General features: G+C 43.2%; 1 protein-coding gene across 1 annotated transcript in view; it reads left to right on the top strand.

The window, feature by feature from the left end:
• The window catches only part of FNDC3B (fibronectin type III domain containing 3B), a 214,927-nt gene that overhangs the window by 137,389 nt on the left and 55,684 nt on the right, over nucleotides 1–21,854 (top strand). Inside the window, exons 7-12 of the mRNA XM_087740202.1 lie at nucleotides 789–847; nucleotides 7,170–7,327; nucleotides 9,559–9,618; nucleotides 12,443–12,581; nucleotides 12,917–12,970; nucleotides 21,222–21,346. Of these exons, the coding sequence (XP_087596328.1) occupies nucleotides 789–847; nucleotides 7,170–7,327; nucleotides 9,559–9,618; nucleotides 12,443–12,581; nucleotides 12,917–12,970; nucleotides 21,222–21,346 (595 nt within the window). The remainder of the gene's footprint in view (nucleotides 1–788; nucleotides 848–7,169; nucleotides 7,328–9,558; nucleotides 9,619–12,442; nucleotides 12,582–12,916; nucleotides 12,971–21,221; nucleotides 21,347–21,854) is intronic.

The raw sequence follows: 21,854 nt of genomic DNA, 5'->3' as shown, positions 1-21,854 counted from the left end.
GCTCAGACGGTCGCCTCTGCGGCACCTTCTGTGCTCAATTGATCTGTCTAATTTCGGGGCAGCATGTCACACCCGGCCCTGCGATAACGCTGCATAGCCCCCGCAAGAGCTGCCGTGGCAGGCGCACGGCTCGGGGAGGGGGGACGGATTACGGCTAGTCAGGCATCCAAATGGTGTGACTTTATTACCTCCATAGTTGAAAAGCAGCTTACACGATAACGGCATTTAAGGACCGGTAGGTGTAGGTGGGTGCCGGGGCTGAGGACGGGTGCCCTGCGCAGCTCGGCTGGGCTTTCCCTGCATGGGGCAAGGATGCTCGTCCTCTCTGGTAGCCCGCTGCTCTGGCGAGCCGGGCGGGTAGCCCAGCTCTGCAGCTGATGGAGTAAGGATGTGTTTGATTAACAAACCAGGATTAGGTTCAGCAGTAATTGAGCTGTAGAAACCCCTGGGCCTCTTCCATGGCTGAGCTTTGGAAATAAGATGTTTTTGCTCTGTGAAAGCAAATCCCAATTAATAATGTTGTGGAGGACACCTCTGCCCATAATCCCACCTTTCTGAATATCTGCGAGCGTTGGAAGTTTCATTCCCTCCTTTGTTACAGGTTTTTAATATTAATCTATATAACTGCATACCTTAAATTCACAAGAGCAAAATGGCTGATGCTTGTGTACAGGTAATCTCTCTCTCTCCTATTCACAAATTCCTGAAGGATTATTGATATAGCTGACACTTTTGTTTAATTTTGGTCATTTATTTTTCTTCCTATTTCCACATTCTCTATTTTACAGAATTTGATTCAGAAACAAAAAGGGTTCAAGACATTCTTTCTGGAATGGAGAAACCACAGGTATGTGATCCCAAATTACCACACACACATACACAAAATAGCAAATGTGATAAGTAGATTGTGTCGCAACACAGTGGTGATTTCACAGGGGAGCACTTCTGAGTTTTCTCCTTAATAGCTTGTTGCTGCTGTCTCTATCTAACTCATTTTGCCGGGATATAAATTTGAAGCATCTTTTATGCTCATGGGTATTTGTGGGCTCTGCCCGCCGCAGCAGTCGCCTGTTTCCAGAGGACAGCTCCCAGTATTCATACTGCCATGGGGAACCCAGCGCACTGGGGTGATTCACATTGCTCCTATCCCCTCTCCCCTGGGTTTAATTTTATTTGTCATGAGCAATTTATGTCTGTAATCGTTATTAAATCAGGCTAATTCTATTATTCAATGGCCATTGCTATATTCTAAGTTTGTCTGAGCCATAAAAGCACGTGACTTGTAATGGAAATTGAATCACCATGCTGGGTGTGACCACAGTCAGGTAAGGTTATTAATAAATCTGGTTGTAAGCCCTTTGAACGTGACATTTTTCTGGTTTGGTGTGTCAAATTAAAACCAGGAGGGTATTGTGGGTCTAAATGAACGGTCCAAACAAGCACCTGAAGAAGCAGTCCTGAGGCAGAGGGAGATGGCTGTGCTTTGGGACTTTTACCTCCTTGGCTCTCTCAGGGCTCAGGCCTTTTTCTCTCCAGCTGGAAAGCTAGTAAACAAATAAGCAAAGGAAAAAGAAAAACAGTTGGAAAGCTTATCTAAAGACTGGGTTCAATAGTAGCTGATAGAGGCTGATATAAAGAAATTCTGCAGTGGGAGCATGAAGGGGTGGTTGTTCCTTAGATGCAGAAGTGGCAGAGCTCAGGGAGAGGCAGGCATGAGCACAGGCTGAGTTTTATTTTTAGGATCTGTTCTCTTAGGTGCTTTTGTTCTGAATAAATACAGAAGGTATTTGGTCTTAAATTGCTCAGTCAATAGGTGTTGGATCCTACTGTCCTGGCGTCTACAAGAGCAGGTTCAAAGCCAGCCAGAATCTAAACCAGACCTGCAGAGATGATAAATACCAGGGGGCTGCAGCCCGAGTTTCTGTTTGGAAGAAGGAAAGTTGCTTCATTTCGTGTAGAGAAAAGTGACGATACTAAGCTGAAGACTTGAGAGAAGAGTTTCTGGGAGATCAGAATGGAAGAAAGTGCAATTATCGCAAAAGTAGGCTAGTTTATTGTACAGAGTGAGTCAATATTTTTGTATCGAGGACTACCTGAATGTTGCTCATCTGGTAAAATGCCACAGCTAGATGCCTTTCACAGATATCCGGAGAGCTGACGTGAAAAATGTGTTATTTCATACCTATATCTATAGAGGTAAGGAGGGAAGCTATTTGAGCAGCTTGCGGGATTCTGAGCTCTATACAATTAGATTTATGGTAACCAGAGCACATAAAGCAGAGGGGAGCAAAAAACTACCAATAGACAAAAATAATTTTTCTTGAATCATTTCAAAAATAGGAATCCTAAAAAAAAAAAAAAGCTAAAACACGATAAATGCTAGTTCAATAGTAATGACATTTAGTGAGAAGATGCTGGGGATTATCTGTTATTCTCTCTGTAACTTTGACATTTGTGAGTAATTAAACTCACAGGAGTCTCCCAAATCATTAATTGCTATGAATGATTACGTGTGTGTGTAGTCAGTATTATATCTGATAGAAATACATCATATTACGTATAAATAGTCAGCCGGGCCGTATTTCTTGGTGAGCCTTATGCATATATGAATGAAAAGTAAAACAATGTGTAGAAAAACGATTGTGTAGAAAGAAGTGACACAATAAAAACGAAAGGGCAGAGAGCAGTAAGTCGGTGGCAAGCCAAGTGATGCGATGTCTGCAGCACACGGCTTTGGTGTGTCCAGGCGAGCAGCTCCCTCCGCCACCTGCAGCCGTCTGCAGGGATCAGCCCTCTGAGCAGCTCCTGCAGGAGACTCCGCAGCCCTGGTAGCGCCTGGAGCCGCTTTAATCTAGCTTGTCCAGGTACCAATCTGTGACAAAGTCTCTCTCACCTTTCCAAGTGCAAAATATACACGCTTTTAAAATTATTAATTTATAAAAAAATCTGTTTTCGATAATAGATGTTGTCACCTGTTGGAGATGTGCAACCAAACTGTAAATTTAATCTTAGTTTTATCCCTTTGACAGCAAAAATTTTAAAAGAAGCCTTTTGCTCTTTTCCCCCGTGTTTTTATTTAAACTGAAATATATTTTTAATTCGCATTATCGCAGACAAAGTAAGCATTCTCTAAAGCAAACACCTCGATGAGGGAAGGGAAACTTGATTCTGGGTTTCCGAAGTGGCGGGGGGCCGCGTCGCTGCATCCGACGTCGCCTCCCGCGGGGAAACGCCGCTGCTCCACGGAGTCGGAGCTCAAACATTAGTTTGACTTTCCAAGAGGCAGCCTGCTCCTGCTGACTTGTTCTGCGGCAAAACTCATATTTAATCATCGGGATTTTTGCCTAAAACTGCAGGATTAGACCCATAGTTTAAAAGCAAAATCTCAACCCGGTAATAACCGTGTATTCATTTGACCCCCGAGTCTTTCAAACATTGCCCTCGAGGGAGTAAATGAATGTTGCTTGCAGTGTAGTTCTCACACATACAATAAACCCCTGAACCACACGATGCCTGTGAATGCTAAGCCGGAATTTGAAAGATAATGAAAGTTGTACAGAAACATTGTTCATTACCTGAAAGACGGGAAGGACCGATATTCATCAGTCTTGTAACCTTATTAAAGTAGTGCAGGAGCTGGGATTCTTTCCCAGGGGCTTTTATGAAATAATTATTTACACCGCTGAGTTTTGATAGCGTAGAAAGCAGGCATTTGCTGTGTAAACCGAGAAGTTTTCAGAAACTAATTAACTGTGCTTTTCACCAGACATACAAAACTCCTTCTGGGAGAATCTTTTGTTCGGTCTTGGCTAAAAGGCCAAGCCAGTCCTGTTCAAAGCGAGCACGGCAATTTTGGGGACAGATGAGACAGGCTGGGGTAACGAGAAAGCAGCACAAAGTTTTACCTGCCCAGCCTATGAAGAGGTGCTCTGGCTGCTTATAGTTCGGTTGGATGAAATTAGGGCACCGTTAACGAACAGTAAACTGTTTTTTGTTTACAGCCAAGGATTTATGTCTGCAAGTTCAGTGGTGGTGTTAAGCCCACCATCGTGATGTTAGCTGTGCTGTGCCTTACGGCATGGAAAGGGCTGGCCCAGGTCTGTCCAGCTGCTCCGTATCTTTTGAAAGGTGCTTGTTTTCCCAGGTGTAAGCAAGAAAAGTTGGAGTCGAAGCTGCTGAGTTGGTTTGCGAGTGCCTGCGTGTTATTCCCAGCATATCATAACGCCATTTATTTAACTTACCCTTTTCACAGCAAAGCTAGCGCTTCCTGCTCCGGGTAGGAGTTCCTCCGTGAAGTTAAGTGGTGGCTTTGGCCATTGAATCAGGTATCGCAGAGAGATGCCTTTGGCTGGTAAAGGTGATACGCTATCGAGCCTGTTAGCCGGTGAGCAGCAGATAGGTTTATCTCTAGCCGTACAAATAAATCCGTTCCCAGTGCTCGTGCTGACGTGCACAGTGCTGTTCTGCTTTCTATACCCGGGGAGTGTATAGGTTTGCCTTTTCTGACTTCATCTTGCAGGCAGTGACCCCTCACTTGCTTTACTACACTTGCTGTGTGTGCTCAGTGCAGCTAAGAATTGCATGTAACGATTTCTGGGGTTTATTTTTAAACCTCCACCAGCAGTTACTGCGTACAGAACGGCACCGAGGCGGGCCAGCCGCCACGCTGAGCGCTGCACCGGTGAGAAGTTACTGGTGTAGCTGGAGCAGCTCGGCGACTGGCTTTGGACTTTTGTCCTCTGCATGGAAACGTCTGCACACTGATGGCAAAATAATAGTCTAACACTTTCTAGCGGTTAGTCCATAAGATACTTTTCTCTTATTTTAAGAAACGAAAAGACCTAACTTTTTACAGATTGCTAAAGTTCATGAAAGGCCAGAGTTTTTGCCGTACGCAGAATATATACGTGTGTCCTTGTGAGTAGTCATAGAGAAAAACATTTCACTAGAACATTGGCAGGATATCATGCCTCCAGCTCCAAGTCTGTCTGAATTTATGAAAAAGAATTATGCAAGCATATTTCCATAATAAAAGAAACTGCGTGTTGATGGGCTGAGCTGGCATAGTAGTAATGTATGTTAAAAAAAAAAAAGTCCATTTGGAACTTACTATCCAGTTTTCTGATCAAAGTACTATTTAAGATACAGACCTTTAGCTCTACATATCTTTGTCAAAATTTCATTCACATACATGTGTGTATATATATCTCAAAAATTTAACTCATCTGTCTTATTTGAATCATTCAAGATTCCTATAAGCTATCTAATCCAGTATCAGTTTGCACTGGTCCAAGTTTTTGAAGCAAACATTGATTTCATAGCATCAGAAACACGTGATTAGAGCAAGAAACCCCATGACAATTCATACAAGAATTTGCACGTTCATATTTTTTATGGAAAAAAAAAAAAAAACCTTGATACTACTTAAAACTTCTTGCCTTACAACTTGCTTTTCACATGAGGTTGAACAGAAGTTTGCTTTTCGGCAAGACTTAAGTGTGCTGCTGTAAATTAAAATCTTTAACTTTTGAGAGCACGGTGTTAAAGTTAAGATGAGACGTTTCGTGGTGTCACCTACTTGTCAGTCTGTTAAAACCAGCTTTACAGCTTGCTCAGAAGGAATCTGCTTGATGTATGGGTGTCACACAACGGCTGCAGTGCTCTTCAGCGGGAAGCAGCGTGTTTTCCTATGAGAAGTTAAATATTCTCCATTAGACAAAGGTATCCAGAAGCCGGATTTGTAAACAAGCAGTTTACAAGCTGATGGCTAATATTTCACTACCAAAGCATTTCTGGGTAAGGTGTTTCAACTGTCTCAAGAAAAGTGTAGGAAATGTGTAACCAAGCACCTGCATCATTCATCTTACGCCTTCTAAAATAACAACGTTTTGCTCTGTGTGTTGGAAAAATCTGTTAAAATGATAGAACCAGTGAAATTTGATGCGTAGGAGAAATGAATAAAGAATATAAAACCTTGTGCTTTGATTCCTCCTCATGGAAGCTAGCTAAAAAAGTATTATTTACATTTTCACTACAATTAAGAAAGAAAAACGCAGTCGTTTTCATTACAAGAAGTGGAGAGTTTGTGGCGGAGAGCCTGGGGCGATGGAGGCTTTGGGGCTTCGCTGGGCTTTTTGCAGAAGGCGTGCATAGAAATGTTGTGCCGTCTTTCCAAGATAGCCAGTGCAACTATTGGTTTTTATTTCTTTTTCTTTTGAGACGGTGGAGGGGAAGGATTTTTTTTTTCTTCTTTCTTGGCTTGATAACAGAAGGCTGTTCTCTGGGAAGCTGCTGGTCGGTACATGCAGCTGATGAACGATGCCTCCGGCACCGTGCCAGCGGGCTCTCCTGGTGAGAAAGGCGATGCTGGTTCTGTAAGCTCGGTCACTCTAGAGGTATTTGGACCTGCCTGGCCAGAAGAATACAGCTGCTCTGGAGGGATGATAAGGTTGTTTTGGTGCAGGGTTTTGAGGTATTTTTTCCTTGTTTTATTAAAGGAGAATCCTCCCCTATCTGCCATTGAGGTGTCGCACCCAGGGGTGACTACAGATCGTCCATGCAGTCTTTCAGGGCACAAAGTGGTGGATTTGCAATGTAATTTTTAATTGACAGGTTGGACTTCTCGTATGATTTTCCCTTATCCCTTTGGGTCAGCGTAACCTTGAAGATTGAATTGGGGTTTTTTTACTTATTTGCAGTTGAATTATTGCAGTTTCAAATTAGAAGAAGGAACGGGATGACTGAAAAAGCCATCAGGGTTTTATCAGAGAATCTCCCTAACAAAAGCTTTAGAAAAACAATTGCATACAAAACAATCGATAGGTTAAAGTCTCTGTTTCACTTAGTTCCACTTGCCTTCTGGTAATGGCCACGGCAGCAGGTACCTCCGGAATGGTGCGAGGCATCCTTTGCTGGATGCGCAGGCAGTGACGAGCCAGCTCGCTGCGGGGGGACATCTCTCTATTCCTCATCTGTTAGAGATTAGTTGATGCCATGAATCTGTATTTTTGTTTGTGTTGTTGATGACTATTTCTGACCCTTTACTTTTCACCGATAGCTCTGAAATTGCCTTTTTACAAGAAATTGATTGTGAAGATGCAAACAAAAAGCAAATCCTTAAGGGACAGTGTATTTATTGGAATTCAGAGTAACTGATGTTTCTTTTACAGGTTACAAATATTCAAGCAAGAACAGTTTTGCTTTCCTGGTCACCTCCCACTGGCCTTCTAAATGCAGATAGACACAACAACAGTTTGCCTTACACCTGTACCTATGAGGTTGCCTTATCGGATAAAGGGAGGGATGGAAAATACAAGATAATTTACAGGTAACAGCATCATTTTTACACTTGTGTTTTCGTTAGGAATAAATTCTCTGAGCTTTTCAGGGTTTATTTTGGCATGCCCGTCAGTCGCAGAAAAAAGGCACATTTGACCACGCTGTAATTGCTCCCTCGCCGTCCCGTCAGCCCCCCTTGCTGGAGGAGCTTGCGGGGAGCTGGTCGAGCGCACATCACAAGGTCCCTAATTGCCTTCCCTTCCCGCCTCCCTGGCACAGGGCAGGTCTTGCATGTGATGCTGTCTCTCCCATTGCCAATGAAAAGGTTACTTTTTCTCTTGTGCTAAATGTCAAAACCTTTCGTGTATACCATGCAGGCAGGATAGCTGCCTTCCTAATGGGCTAAATTTGGACGTGCAGAATTAAGAACAGTCAAGCTTGCTTTTTGAGCTAATGAGCAAAAGGTGAGGGCTTTACTGCTTTGTAGTGTCTTAGATGAGCAGAGGAGAGAGCACACCCATCAGTAGGCTTTATAGGCTCCCCAGAAAAACCCGAATACTGGGCTCTCAGCGGTCTTCAGTAAAAATTTTGAGGGATTTCTCTGTCTCTCCTTCCAGTGATCCTCTGAGCTCATTCTGTGATCAAGTACATATGGTATTATGCCTTTCTTTTTCCCCGCTAATGACGTCTAGGATAGAAAATGTTGAGATGTGACCTTGGCTGTTGGGGAAATAGCTAATCCTTCCCAAATCTCATTAAATAGAGTCCAGGTGGTACAGCATTTATGGAATTACCTCTTGGGACCAAGCTATCTCCTTTCTTAAAATGTCCTGTGAATTAGGGTATTCGTCCTGGTATGCTAAAGGCAGGTCTGCCTGAACTGTCCTGGGTAGTATAAAAAGAGGATATTAACCAGGGAAACGCTGCCTGATTTTTGTTCTGGTATTTAGACTAGCTGTTTGTGAGCCAGTGTGAGCATCTCTATAGGTTAATGTGTGCTGCTGAGCTCTTAAAATGGCAAGGATGCTTTCTAGCACTTCTTGTGCTTGCTGGTATGATGGCTGCACATTGTCTCCTGGTTATGAAATGTTGTGCATCTGTTTTAAAGCTGCTAGGAGTAATCTGTCTCCTGCTGCTGGCCAGAGTACAGCCATTAGCTTAATGTGGTACGCTCTGTCACGAGCAGCAGTAATCGTTATTACTATAGGCAAAAGAAAGTCTACAATATGTTGAATACATTGTCTTTACAAAGAGGTGCACTCGTTTCAGAGGGAAAAAACTGAATTTGCAGAGCATTGGACTATATGAAAAAAAGAAGGGGTTTTGGTGGATTTCTGGCAGCCCAGCAGGCATGTGCTTTCTGGTTGATTTTGTTCTCTTGATTTTGAGGTATTTCCCTGTGTTTGTCCAACTATCTATGAAATATTTCTTTATGCTAAATTGAGAATTTTCTTGTTTCCCGTATTTTAATAAAATCGCAAATAAGCCAAGCACTTACATGAGATGGCTATTACTTGTTGAGCATTGACCCGTACCTTAATCTTCACAGAATTGGCAACACATGACTGAGCCTATTGTTCAGTTACCAGCAAACAAACCAAAATGAAAAAGAATAGCCCTAACTATGTTGGCTATGTTTGAAATTAAGAGATTGTATGCTGGTTTGATTTCCTAAAATGTCTGAAACTCTGTGCTTTTACTTTTCTTCGTATTGAAAGATATCTGGGTCCAGCTGTTAGGGCATTAATTAAACATCTCCTTGCCGTGGTCCTCACAGAGAGCACGGTTCTGGAAGAGAAAGCAGAAAAGTGGAATGATTGTGTGAGAAAATACACTTTTTCCTCTAAAGTTCAATGACTCTCACTTTTTAGAAAGTGTTTTGAAAGAGTGAATGTGCAGAAAGTACAAAAGTAATGTATCAGTTCTGCTCTTTCCAGCTCTGTGAGGGCTGAAAAACACAAAGAGCTTTATGCAAATATCAACAAAATGTAAGGACGGCATTGAAATAAACGCATATAGGTAGTTCACTGTATAAATTGGGGTGATAACTACTTTTCTGCCATGTATACGGAGCTTTATAAAGTTTTCAAGAAACCTGAAGTGTGTCAACAAATTGTTGGTATGTTGTTTCCTACTGTTTTTCTGTGGTGGGATTTTTTTTCTTCTTTCGAATCATAATATGAGGGAGTTGCTAGTCACTGGGAAATCACTAGCTGTGCTAAGTGTGATACTGCTTTTCGTAATTTATTGATTTGTTGGGTTTGGGCTTTTTTCCTGCAGTGGAGAAGAATTAGAATATAACCTGAAAGACCTTAGGCCAGCAACAGATTATCACGTCAGGTGAGTTAGTGTGACTATCAATGTCACTTAAATATAAACTCTTCGATTATGTTAGAATAAATGTGAAAGTTTTTTATCTAACTGTACAGCATAGCTCAAGAATTTCACGGTCACCTCTGTAGGTGTTTTTTCAGTGGCTTCTAAATATTTTCTAATAGATTTTTATCTCGGACTTTACGTTACAAGAGTGCTTTTTGAACAATACGTTTTCTGTCATGTTGTTGTCATTGCTATAGTAAGAGAAAAAAAAACAGAGATCTGCGTATCTATATGTGTGACAGGCCTGGAAGTGCTCATGTATCGAAGTGGGATACCTCCAGCATCTTCAACATTTGTCTAAAGCAACTGGCGTTTGTCTAATTATTGTCGCATAGGTGTGCTAGCACTGAAAGTACTCCAGCACAATTTTGTCATATATACTCCTTGCTTCACGAAGTAAATCTGCTGATCCATCCGACCATCGTAATTTCAGCATTTATTCCAAAAAACCTGATTCATACTGGCCTGTCTTGATGTTTTTAGAACATAGTTCTCTTTGATTCTAAAAATGTGTTTACACATTTAGTAACTATTAACACATTCTCAGTTTTGCTCCCTGATGTTTTAACGCTGTGTTGTTACCTGCTCACATTGGATTTTTTTAAAGACTTTGCTTACAAACCAAGGCTTCAAATTCATATCCTGTTCACTTATGCTCAATATCCTTTTAAAAAAAATTCCTTTCACTCCTGTCTATTGTTTCCTTCTGTTTTTCCAGACAAGGGCTAGGTTTGGCATGCTTTTTCCTATCAAGGCTATTACTGTTTGTAAAACTTTAAAAACCAAACACTTTGCTTCTGAGCTCTAAAGAAGACCCAATACCAAAAATGTGTCTGTCTCTCTCTGATACTATAGCTTCTGGGTTTTTTAAGGATATTTTCTAGAGGAGTCCTAAAATGAACTTTGCAAGTAGAAGCACAAGACCAGAAGTAACTTCTTGTATATAAGAGACCCAGGCTCCCAGGCTGGGCAGTAGTCCCAGCCCTAGCAGCAAATGGATGGTAGCAAGGAGGAGAAGGTTGTAAAACACTGCTGAATGTCCTGCTGTAAGCAATTGAGCATCATTTTTAAAGCCAGCGTCAAAGAGCAGAGCGCTTGCCGTGCAAAGCGTGGCGTTGAGGTCTCGTGTGATTTTTAGGGGCGTCGGGGGTATTTGCCCCGTGTCCTGGCTGACCGCACTCTGCCTGCCTACGGTTCCCTCTGCCTTCCTGCAGGTTTGCCAAATTATAAATCGTTCGTGAACAGTTAGCAATAACTTTTGTTGAAAAAGTGACTGCTAAACATAAAAGTCATACTTAAAAAGCAGCAGCATGTGTTTGTAGTGGAGGGAACCAACACTGAAAAGGCTGACTGTTTGCTTTCCACGACAATTTTTTTTTCTTCACTGAAACTGCATTATGTATTAACAACTGTGAAGAAATAAATCTGTTAAGTAAGGAAATTTATGGGGCCAGTGGTTACTCAGCAGATCGCCTTGGGTCTCCTTAACCTTGGCAGCATCCCTCAGGGCTTCGTCTCCGCACAGGCAAGCTGCCTGCGCTCGCTCCTGCCCTGCTGGGCCCTGGGCACCCGGGACAACCTGCTTCGCTCCAAATCTCCCTCCTGCCTTTCTTCAAGTAGTATTATTTTGGTACCTTCAGAGATGAGTGTGTTTCAAGGACTTGCAGAAGATGCTCATTAAGCTCATTTTTGCACGGTTGTATTCCCTGATGGCCTGTGTTTGATGCTTAGCTCTGCTGATTTCCAGCGCACGTACATAACCACTCGCCAGATGCAGACTCAATTCATTAATTGCATTTGTTTTCACTCCCGCCTGCTAACAGGTGATGGGTACAGCAGCACTATAGCAGCTCCTGTGAACCTCCCCCGAAAGGTTTGATAGTACGAAAGGTTTGATAGTACGTAGGTGGCCATTGTACCTAAATTACTCTTATCTACTGAAAACAAATTTAGAAGTTGCCCTTTCTTAAACTCTGCATTCAAGTACACAATAGCTACAGCCAGCTCAGAGGTCATCGTCTGGTCATGGTTTGAGCGTTTTTTTTGAGTAGAAGACTTCAAATTTGCACTTTTCTTTTGCTGCCTGGAAAATGTGAAGGGAAAAAATAACATCATTAATTTTTCAGAGAAAAGCACCTCGTGAGGAAGTGCTCGACTATATTGTATTTGCTTTCCCACATTATTTGGTATTGTGTATCCCCCTCGGTGCTGAGATATAGAGGGTTTGCCTGAAATCAAATTTGCTTTAAAGATTTTCAGTTTATCAGAGTAATATTCCTGAGCTGTGTTAGTTCCAATTCATGGAGATCCACTAAGTGCTGACACCGGAGCTACGCAGGAGAAGCTCGTACCCAGGGAAGGGGACCAGCAGTTTCCAGCACTCAACGTGGTACATGTGAATCAAGTGTAAACCAGGCATTTAAGTTTATACCTTCTCATGAGTTCATGCTTTCTGTTGCATTGGGAAGAGGATCTTAGCACAGGGTGTGAAAGTCTGGCAATAGGCAAGGAAATAGCGGTGGAAAGAAAAGATGATGATAACTCAGTGTTCTGTGGGAGTATTTGCACAAAACACTGTAATGTTCCTCTTCTGCTGTGATTTTTTTTTTTTTTTTCATAATTGTACCAAGGGAAGTAAAATAATGATACCCACTGGTCTGTGAGAAATCTGTCATTAGTGGACAGTATCATGGATGCTTTGGTAGTCAAATATTGTGGCTGAGGCAGTGCTCTCTCATCTTGTAGCTGTCAGCAGATTTATAACCCATTTGAATATTGTTTCCAGGGTATATGCAATGTACAACTCAGTAAAGGGATCCTGCTCAGAGCCAGTCAGCTTCACCACTCACAGCTCAGCACCAGAGTGTCCCTTCCCACCCAAACCCTCGCACAGGACCAAAAACTCCTTGACCTTACAATGGAAGGTAGGTAATGCTTGGATCGGGCAAGAAAGCAGTGAAAAATACAGTTTACCGACAGCGAGCATAGCCGTTGAAAATAATTGAAAGCTGAGACAGTCGTTTTTCAGTAAAGGACTTGAACTTGCTGTACTCTGAAAATCCCTCGCCATGCACTGACTTGACTGTTCAAATGTGTGTGTTTCATTAACGTCCAGCTTCTTCTCAGTATTCGTGAAGAGGTTGCCAAGCTGTGTGCAAACCCCAGGCTTCGGTTTCACTTTAAACTCTAGTCATTTGCCTGGGGGGGAAGTAGTTTTCTCTTATTCCCCAAATCACCTTTTGTTTATTTTTGTTTGTAGGCACCCATTGATAATGGTTCAAAAATCACCAGCTACCTTCTGGAGTGGGATGAGGTAAGTAGTAACTAGTTGAAATAAATACGTACATAAATGGCACTCAGACTTTACAAGGATTTGCTGAGTAAAGAAAAATAATTAAATACAGGAGAAAGTAGAAGTAGGAAAATGAAATCCTGATGGCATTAGGTAAAAAGTTGGAGAGGTGAAAGGGGCAGTGAGGGGAAAACTTTTCATTCAGTGTATTTTATGCAGAGACAATGTTCTGCTTCTGTACTCTTGAAATCTAACTTTTAATCGCTCATTTGGTGGACTTCATTTGTTAATTACCGTTACTTACTATTTAAATACTTGTGATGTATCTTAGGGCTCTGTTCGTAATCTCTTTCTTCTGGATGCTGTCTGAGCACAGAATAAAACTGTTCCTGCCTCAAAGGAGAAGAGCCGTGATCTTGCAGCCCTTTCGACAGAGAATGTGTTCAGGGTCAAAATAACGGTGTCCTTTACATAGTGGCAATTAGTCCCCTTCCAGGCACAAAAGGAAATAAGTTCTCTGTCCCGAATATCTTGCATCGTTAGTGAGCAGCGGGCTGTCGGGGAGAGTGCCAAAAGCAAGAGATGTGGAGTATTTGCTGGAGGTGGGTTCTGGTTGTGAGTCCTCCCTCCGTCCCCTAATTCCTTTCTGCCTCCTTTCCATTGTGCAAGCCATATTTCTGCAGAAAGCATGAGTCAGTGAATGTCATCTTTGAAGGAAAAAACATGTATTGGGTGACAGAAAAGGCTTGGGCGACATGTAAAGAAAAAAGTGAGAGTCAGGAAATGAAGAACGTGAAGGGGTGTTTAGTTGTACAGTCTGAGAAACATCTCTTGAGGGTTTTAGTAGTCTAAAAATAATATTCTAAAGGGAGTATTCTGTTACATATTGGATGTTTGGAAACGCTCACTGTGCAAACATTTATTGTATGCAGTATCACAGCAAGCGGGGTCTACATGATGAGAAACCCGCTGAACCAAACTAAATTTAAACAATAATTTCAGAATGGTTTGCTGTCCCTCTCCGCATAATGGAAGGGGAAGGGTTGTCAGTGAAGAAGAAAAGTGGCGTGTGAGGTCTGGGAAAGGAGATGAAAAAGACAATTCTCCAAAAGGATGGGCCAGGATGATCCCATTACACCTTCTGCGGCACCTTGACTGTGCCGCTGTGATCTCTTGCAAGGCTTCCAGTAGCGTGGAGCCATGGGGATGTAACAGCACCGTGAATGATTCCAGCCTGCAGAGGGGAGGGAAGCAACAGAAGGTCTTGTCAGGAGAAAGATCAACAACAGACCGTTAATACAGTGCAAATACTTTTGACGTTAATTTTGTCCACATGGACTCTAGTCCATAATTTTGGATATATGTAAGTCAATTCTAAAGTGCTTTCATCCTTTAAACCCTTTAATACTGAGTATATACCTGGAGTTTTGTCTTCAGAAAGAATTGTTATGATGCCTGTTTTTCACAGGGCAAAAGTAGTTTCATTTAGGCTAGCTCATGTACCAACGGGGAAAAATGAAGGCATCCTGATTCCCTTAGTCTATCTGTTTTAATTACCTTGTTTTCTCAGTAACAATCCTGAAAGCTGAGCTCCCAGTGGACGGCTAGCCAGCAACGGTGAAAGAATAATGGCCCTGCACAAAGGAATTTGGTACCTCTCCAATTGTTTGACAAGACTCCTGACTGAAATGTAGTTGTCGGGTTGTGAGACAGTTAATGTCACAGGTGTAGCTTCTCTGAAAATTTTTTTCGATATGAGAGAGAAATGCAATTTTAAGTTGCTGAATTAAAACTTGCTGTTAAGGCTTATTAAAGAAAAAGCCTGAAGATGCAGGCTGGCTGTGCCTGCATCGGCAGGAGCCTCATCTACCTGCAACAGCGAGCTCGGCAAGCTGTTCCACTCCCTTTTGCATGTGCCGTTGCAAACTGTGCCTCCGACGTAGGGTGCAGTTAGCTACCGGAGCCACGGCCCCCAAGCACAAAAGAGAATTCACTTGCAGTGCCCTATACCCTCGCACTTGGTTGTGTAAACTCCACGTAAGAAAAAGCACTAACTTTGTTACAATGCCACGCTGTGTCCTGGTGAAATCAAGAAATAAATACGTCAGCGAAGAGGAGAACGCTTGCCAGGCAACGGCGAACTCTCTGCCAGAGCTCAGCTAGAGCAACATTCATTAGCTACAGGGCACAGAATAAAATATAAACACGGGAAAATCCGCAATCAGAAGGAAATTAAATTGTGGCTGCAAAGCAGAGAGGGCTTTGCATGAGTGGAGAACAAGAAATCTATCTGATGATAAAGTTAGAAAAACACCCTAAAATGGCAGTCTGCCTTGAGAAGCTGAGTGCCTTCCTAGGGAAGGATAGCGTGCGAGTGAGCTGTGGGAAGCCCTCGCAACGCACAAGCAACGTGCAGGTCCTGGAAAGCTGTCGTGCAAAGGCTGCAGCCTCGGCCTATAGAGGCAGAACTGGCATCAGGCCCGGGAGCCGCGGGGAGTGGTGGAGGTGGTCGGGCGAGCGCGTCCGGCTGCCCCCCGGCAGGCTGGCGGCTGCCCCGGCTCGGGCCGCGCTACCCGCTCCCACCAAGGCAGGGCTCCAGCAGCCCCTTCGCGCTCCCGCGCGGTGGGGCACAGGTTGTCTCTCTCTGGGGCAATTCAGATCTTGGAGCGTGGCAGATGCTGAACAGTATCTCAACTAGTTCCTCCTGTTTTTACAGGGCAGAGGCGTAATTTATAGCATCTAAAATGCAGCCAGGAGTGTAGGTAGCATCACTTGTATATGCAAAAAATAAATTGTTGCCGTAAAACAGCAGCAGAAGCGGCATGTTTTACAGCCCTAGGATTAGGTGAGGTTGTGAATTGTAGCGAGAGGACAGCGTCTCATCTCTTGGTGGGTGCAGGTGGGGCGTCCCGCGGGGCCGAGGTGCTGCGGTGCCAGCTGGGTGCTGGGGGCTCTGCCTGGGTCCCTGGGTGCAGCGCTCCTCGGCAAGCCCCGTCCCACCCCACCTACCTGCCGCCGGTTCCCCGCCTCTGCAGGGTCGCTCGAGGGACTGGAGAAAGGCGTTTGAGGCAGATTTTTGTTTTTTATTTTCCTGTATGTTGCTGAGAACAGATGCAGTACTGTTCCCATTCTCTGGTTTAGCTGTCTTTTCTCATATATACTTTAAAAACCTTCTCTCACCTCATTAGATGAGCTTTAGATGAAACACAAATGAGTTACTTTTGTTTCTTCGTTGGAACTAGGTGTGTTGTGTTCTGATCTACTTTGATGAAGAGAAGGTTATATGGCTTAATATGTCCCTGTGCCAGTTCTACCCAGCTGCTGCTGCTTCAGTTTAGTTCTGAGTTTTGGGGTTTTCCCTGACCTGCAGGCTCTGGAAGACAGAGTAATCAATAGCCAAAGCTATTCCTGCTATTCCACCTTTTTCCCTCCCGATTTGGGTTAAACAGTTTGCAACGTGACCGGTGTTACACGTTAATTAGAAAACACAAATACTTTCTTTCTCAGGACTGACGCAGGTCTTTGAATTATAGTTGTAATGCCTTGCTAATAAACTGTTTTAGCTTAAAATGCCTGAAGAACTATGGAGGACAGTCTTCAAATTGTCGCTCAGTTACGTTGGATGTACACTAGCAAAGTTCCCTTGACTTCAGAGGACTTAGGCTCAGCCCCTCTTCACAGGTGTTGTGAAATTCAGTAGGATCTGAATATGCCTGTACCTGAGGTGCTGCGATTGGCAACAGTAGTCTGACAATAAAATAATGTAAAATTTGTAATTAAGGAAAACTCCACCTTCTGGCTCTTTTTTCTATGAACTTTACAAACCTGAACCCTTTGAACTTACAAACCCGAACTAGTCGATCGATGACTTTGTGCCAGGATTGATCATTCAGGGTAAGCAAAAGGCCGATTGGAAAAAGTAGCGTTAAAAACATACCAAACAAAACATCACTGTAAAGGAGGTGATGCTTCCTCCTGATGCCAGCATTCATCAAAATCAGTAAACTGTAACTGCATTGAAAAATGCCGCTGGCACTGCTGTAAGAATCAGGCCTTTGTTACTAATTAGATGTGAAATGATCATTCTGTGATTAAGTGGTAGTAAATAAATGTTTTTCTTGTGTGTATGGATAGTGAGAGTATCCTATTCATTTTCTATGGGAAAGTGGAGGACTGTTCCTGAGCCAGAGACAAGGACATCCCTCTCACGCAGTGTGAGTTGCTGTTTTGTACACAGCTCAAAAGCAGCTTTAATTCTCATCCAGTAAGCATCTCATTTTAATTTGCTCAAGAGAGAGACAGATACACCACCACACTATTTAAAGATTTGGTGATGGGTAGTTAATAATTAATTTATATATAGATAAGGGGAGATAATTTTGTTCTGCCACAAAGTTTTAAACTTCTCGAGGCTAGCAGAGATGTGCTCATTTGTACTGGCTGATAATCTGGGCCACGCATCTCAGTGATGGTCCACCAGAATTCGGATACGCAGAGCTCCACACTCGTGCTTGGGCTTGTGTTCGTTCACCTACCTGCCCTCCAGGTCTGCTCTGTGGCTATGCCGCTCTTGAGACATGCACGAGGAGAGTCTTGGATAAAATTGTTTTTTCTGTGTGTTTTAGGGATGTTAGGTCCCGTTCTGTCTTCTAAATGTTTGTATATCTAGAAAATTCAGCTACTTGTGTAAGAGCTTGCGCAATAAATGCTTTGCAAAGATGTTAGGGTGTGTTATAGTAATTGTTGACAGTTTGCTCCTCAGCTTTGTGTCAGATTGAATATCAGTCTGTTGCTTTTTATTGCCAATATGAACCAAACACAGAAGTTAATGCTGGCGTGGCCTGCAGCAGATTGCCATCTTGCCTCCTGGTTGCTGGCAGCTTTTATTCAGACTTTTGCAGCGAGGTCTTGCGGAGGACTGTGCTCCATTTCTGTACCCACTGTACCTGCAGTAGCCCATTCCCCCTTCCCTGTTTATTTACTTTGTCACCGCAGGGAATGCAGTCAACAAAACCCATTTAAAGTCTCAAACCCCTTGTCTCAACAAACGCAATCTCCAAGAGAAACTTGAGCACCCTGGTTTAAGTGAGCGTGTAGCTTGAAATGTAGCTGAAATAGCAGGCAGAAGTCTTAAAAATTGTGTTAAAACGCTGTGTTATAGTATCGTGCAAATTCTAATGGATTTGTGGAGCTGAATTGTTCTTGTTTCCTTGGGCAGGCCCTGATGATCATCACAGTATGGGTTGTCCTCATGAAGGATAGGGAACGCAGGCTGGAGAAACCCGGGCTAGTGAAGAAATCAGTGTCTGCTCTCCTCTGAAATTTGTGGGTTAGAAATATTTGCGGAAACGATACAGTATATTTTAAGCAACTTACGAAACATTATTTAAAGGATTAAAACTTGGATGCTGAGTGTACAAAGAATAGGAGAAGGATTCTGGGAAAGCTGTAAGAGTCTTGGGTGGCAGCCAGTACCAGCCTGCCAGTTGTTCCTGCCTATAATTATGCCAGCATTAGTGCTTTCATAAATCTTGGGAGAGAAGGAGCGGAGAGACTATTTCCAGGCTATTAATGCCAGGATAATTAGAAATATCGGCCAGCCTCTCCAATTAGTGCCAATAGAATCCAAAATACCAGCCAGTCTGAGTAATTTGAATACCAGTCAGTCTCTGAGCGAGTCTGGGGAATGTAGGGTACCAGTTCTGGAAGAAAAATATATACAATATCAGAATTTGTACTGTTAGAAAGTTGAAGATAACGTAAATGTTTGGCAACCTTTGCAAAGTTTTAACCCATCGTTTTGACAAATTGGAGTTTCCTTGGTCCCTTGCTCTCAGTTCAGGCGTTGCGCTGCAGGTGAGATTTTCCATGGCTTTCCTTTTTAGCCAGCCATCGCTGCTCATCTGTTTATCGACCGCATGCTTAGCGTTTGGTCAGTGTGTTCTCTTGGAGAAAAAAACATAGGAAAGCGATCAAAAAAAGACATTCTTAAGCAGAAAACAAAAAGAGACTAAATGTTTTCAAATGCTTTACAAATATTGGAGTCAGGATGGTTTTAAAGAGTTAAAGAAAAATTAATTTAATGCATCTGAACCTATAAAAGAGAGTTTGCATAGGGGGGAAAAATGTATTCTTAGTAGTCCTGCGCTGATGAATGGATATTTTACTAAAACATAGGATTACTAATTAGGTTTTGTATAGTCTGGATTTTAAATGTGTTACTGCTGAGCTGAGTAGTATGGTGACCTATTATGTTTGTCCAAAAGGAGTTTTATATAGCTCTGTATCTAGGGATTTTAGATCTGAAACAGTTTTCTCATTTACAAAAGACTTTTGCTTTAGGATTCACGATTCTTTTCCAATTCCACCCCTTCACTTACTTCAGCCGAACAGCAATGTTACAGCTGGAGCAGGTGGCTGAAGTTGAAGACGACTGTGTATTAAACCAAGTTCTGGAACAAGTGTAGGATCCCACTGTATAAATAAAAGTAAATTATGGCGGCTTGCCAGGGTGCGAAATGTCCCTTCAGTGCCTCCAAATTGTTGTGCCGTGCTGGAGGTCCGCATGATCGTTTCTGGCTTGATAAACACATTTTGGAGACTTACTACAAATATTTTCTGGAGTTCTGCCTTCTGTGTTGCAATCTGAGTGAAAAGAAGTGGAGGTTGGTAAGGGCTGGAGAATGGGCTAGTGGGAAATGTGTGTCCCACTCGGGCATTTTTGAGATCTTTAACGGTGAAGTCGTGTATCGAGCGCGGAGGAAGCACGGTGTGTGGGAGGGCAGCAGAGCTCGGGGGCCGCGGCACGTGAGGCTGTTGGCTGCGGCGAGGGACGCCTCTATAGAGAGAGGACTTTCCTGATAGTCTGCTTGGGTATAGAAACGTTGAATCTTCTGTCAAGTTAGTGCATATCAGGTGAAATAAGTAGTCTTGTCTATGGGCGGATGTTAATTTTACCGAGAGAAAATAAAAATTAGAAAGTGTAGAGACAGGTGCCAAAAATAGTAAATGGCATAGCAGAGCTCCCATGTCAGAAGAAGTTGCAGAGATGGGCATGTCTCCTGCACCCGTGCGAGCCCATGGGTGTGCTTTGCTAGGTTCCTGTTTTGGGTACTTTGAATGTAATTGTCTGTTAATTTTGCATTCAAGTATTGAAATTAAAACTCCTTTAAACTGCTTCAGCTCAGGTAGATATTATTTATGTAGAGTTGAGCAACCTGTGCCCCTTCTCCTGAAAAATTTCAAATGGACCATTTCCCACATGTGGCCCAGGATGAGACCAGTTATTCTTTGTTCTCTTGGGGTCTCTGTCCTGCAAAAAGCTCGGCTTTATTTTTACCGTAGGGCATACCAAGTTGGGTTGGGTTGAAAAGGTTTTTGTTTTGTTTTAAACGTGGCGGGGAGGGAGAGAACTGAATCTCCCTGTCCTCGGCCGTGCTGGTTTGTACTTAGCGTACCTGAGGAGGGACTTGGGAGCTGGAGGTGTCTCGGTACCCTGTCCCCCTGCCGCCCCATCTTGGCTTTGTCAGGGCTCCTCATCGCTCCAGGTCATGTTGCTGTGAAGCTCCCGTAAACCGTACCTCCAGCATCTAAGTTTCTTAACAAAGTTTCGTGCTTTCCAACAAACCCTCTTTGCTCATCGCATGCCGTGTGCTCTGAGCAGTGGGACGGGTCCAGAACCTGGCACGTTAAATACTCCTCCGTGATGAATAAATCTCTTTTGCCCTTGAGGGCATGGGGCCGAGCAGAGGGTTGCACCCAGGCTCGTCCCTCTCGGGCGGCAGTCGCTGGGCTTGGCCAGGGGCTGGACCGCGGGGAGCGGGAGCCCTCTTGTGGGACAGAGCATTTCTGAAGGACCAGGGAGGGCTTCCATGGGATTTGAGGAGCAGAGGGTAGCGCTTGCACAAAATGTTGGTTGCAGCTTTCCTGTGCTCCTGTGACCGGCTTGATTCAGAGATTAATTTCACCCTTAACTTGCATGATTTTTGGTTAATGAGTAGGAGAAATTGCACTTCAAGCAGGATGACAGAAGCTGTAGGTAATCTTGTGAAGACAAAAATCTGAAAAGAGGAGGAATCTGACAGCAGACTGACTGTGTTGATCGGTGTTATTTTAGGTCGGGTAGCAATGCTGTCAGTGGCTTACACAGCTTGCTTTGCACAGTGCTTCTATGAAAGCGTCTAATTCTAATATCATTTAACAGCTCTTTTTAAAATAAGAACCACGTGGTTTTGTTTCATAGCTATCCGATTACAGATTTCTCTCTTTCTAGGGAAAGAGGAACAGTGGTTTCAGAGAATGTTACTTTGGAAGCCAGAAGCATTGCAAGTTGACTAAGCTTTGTCCGGCTTTGGGTTACACCTTCCGATTAGCAGCTCAGAATGACGTTGGTACTAGGTAAGTCACCCACGGTACACGCTTTCTGGAGAAAAAGGGGTAGTTGAAAAGTTTAACTATCGATGACAGTGTAAAGAGGAATGGGGGCGGGGGGGGGATTTTTGTTTGTTTTTTCTCTTTATGGTTTTGAGTTAAATATCTGACATTTGTTCTATTATCAATGCTTTAAAGTCGAACCTACCCTGGTGGTATCATTCACCTCCCAGGGAATCACTGTGTACCTTCAGCAGGATGAGGTTAGCCTGAGATGATAGGCTCCTTTTGAGGTGTTAAATGGTGTTTTGTGGTCTGTTCCTAATACAAAAAGAATACATCTGTTATGTAAAATTCCCACTAGGGACCTCTGTGAACCAAGAAAAACAAGCAAGAGGAAGCCGAGTTACAGATTTTGAAAGGAATCTTAATATATTTATTTTTCTGGTTTAAAGCAAAGCCCTTCTATCTTTTTTCAGCAGTACAGTCCCTTCCTTCTTCCGCAGGGCTGGCTGATGGGGTGGGAAAGAAGGGT

The sequence above is a fragment of the Nipponia nippon genome, unplaced genomic scaffold, assembly GCF_047370975.1.
Source record: "Nipponia nippon isolate SJK-2023a ecotype South Korea unplaced genomic scaffold, ASM4737097v1 scaffold_7, whole genome shotgun sequence".
Taxonomy (NCBI): Eukaryota; Metazoa; Chordata; class Aves; order Pelecaniformes; family Threskiornithidae; genus Nipponia; species Nipponia nippon.
The sequence above is the reverse complement of the archived record's forward strand: the minus strand, read 5'-3'. Positions and strand labels throughout refer to the sequence as shown.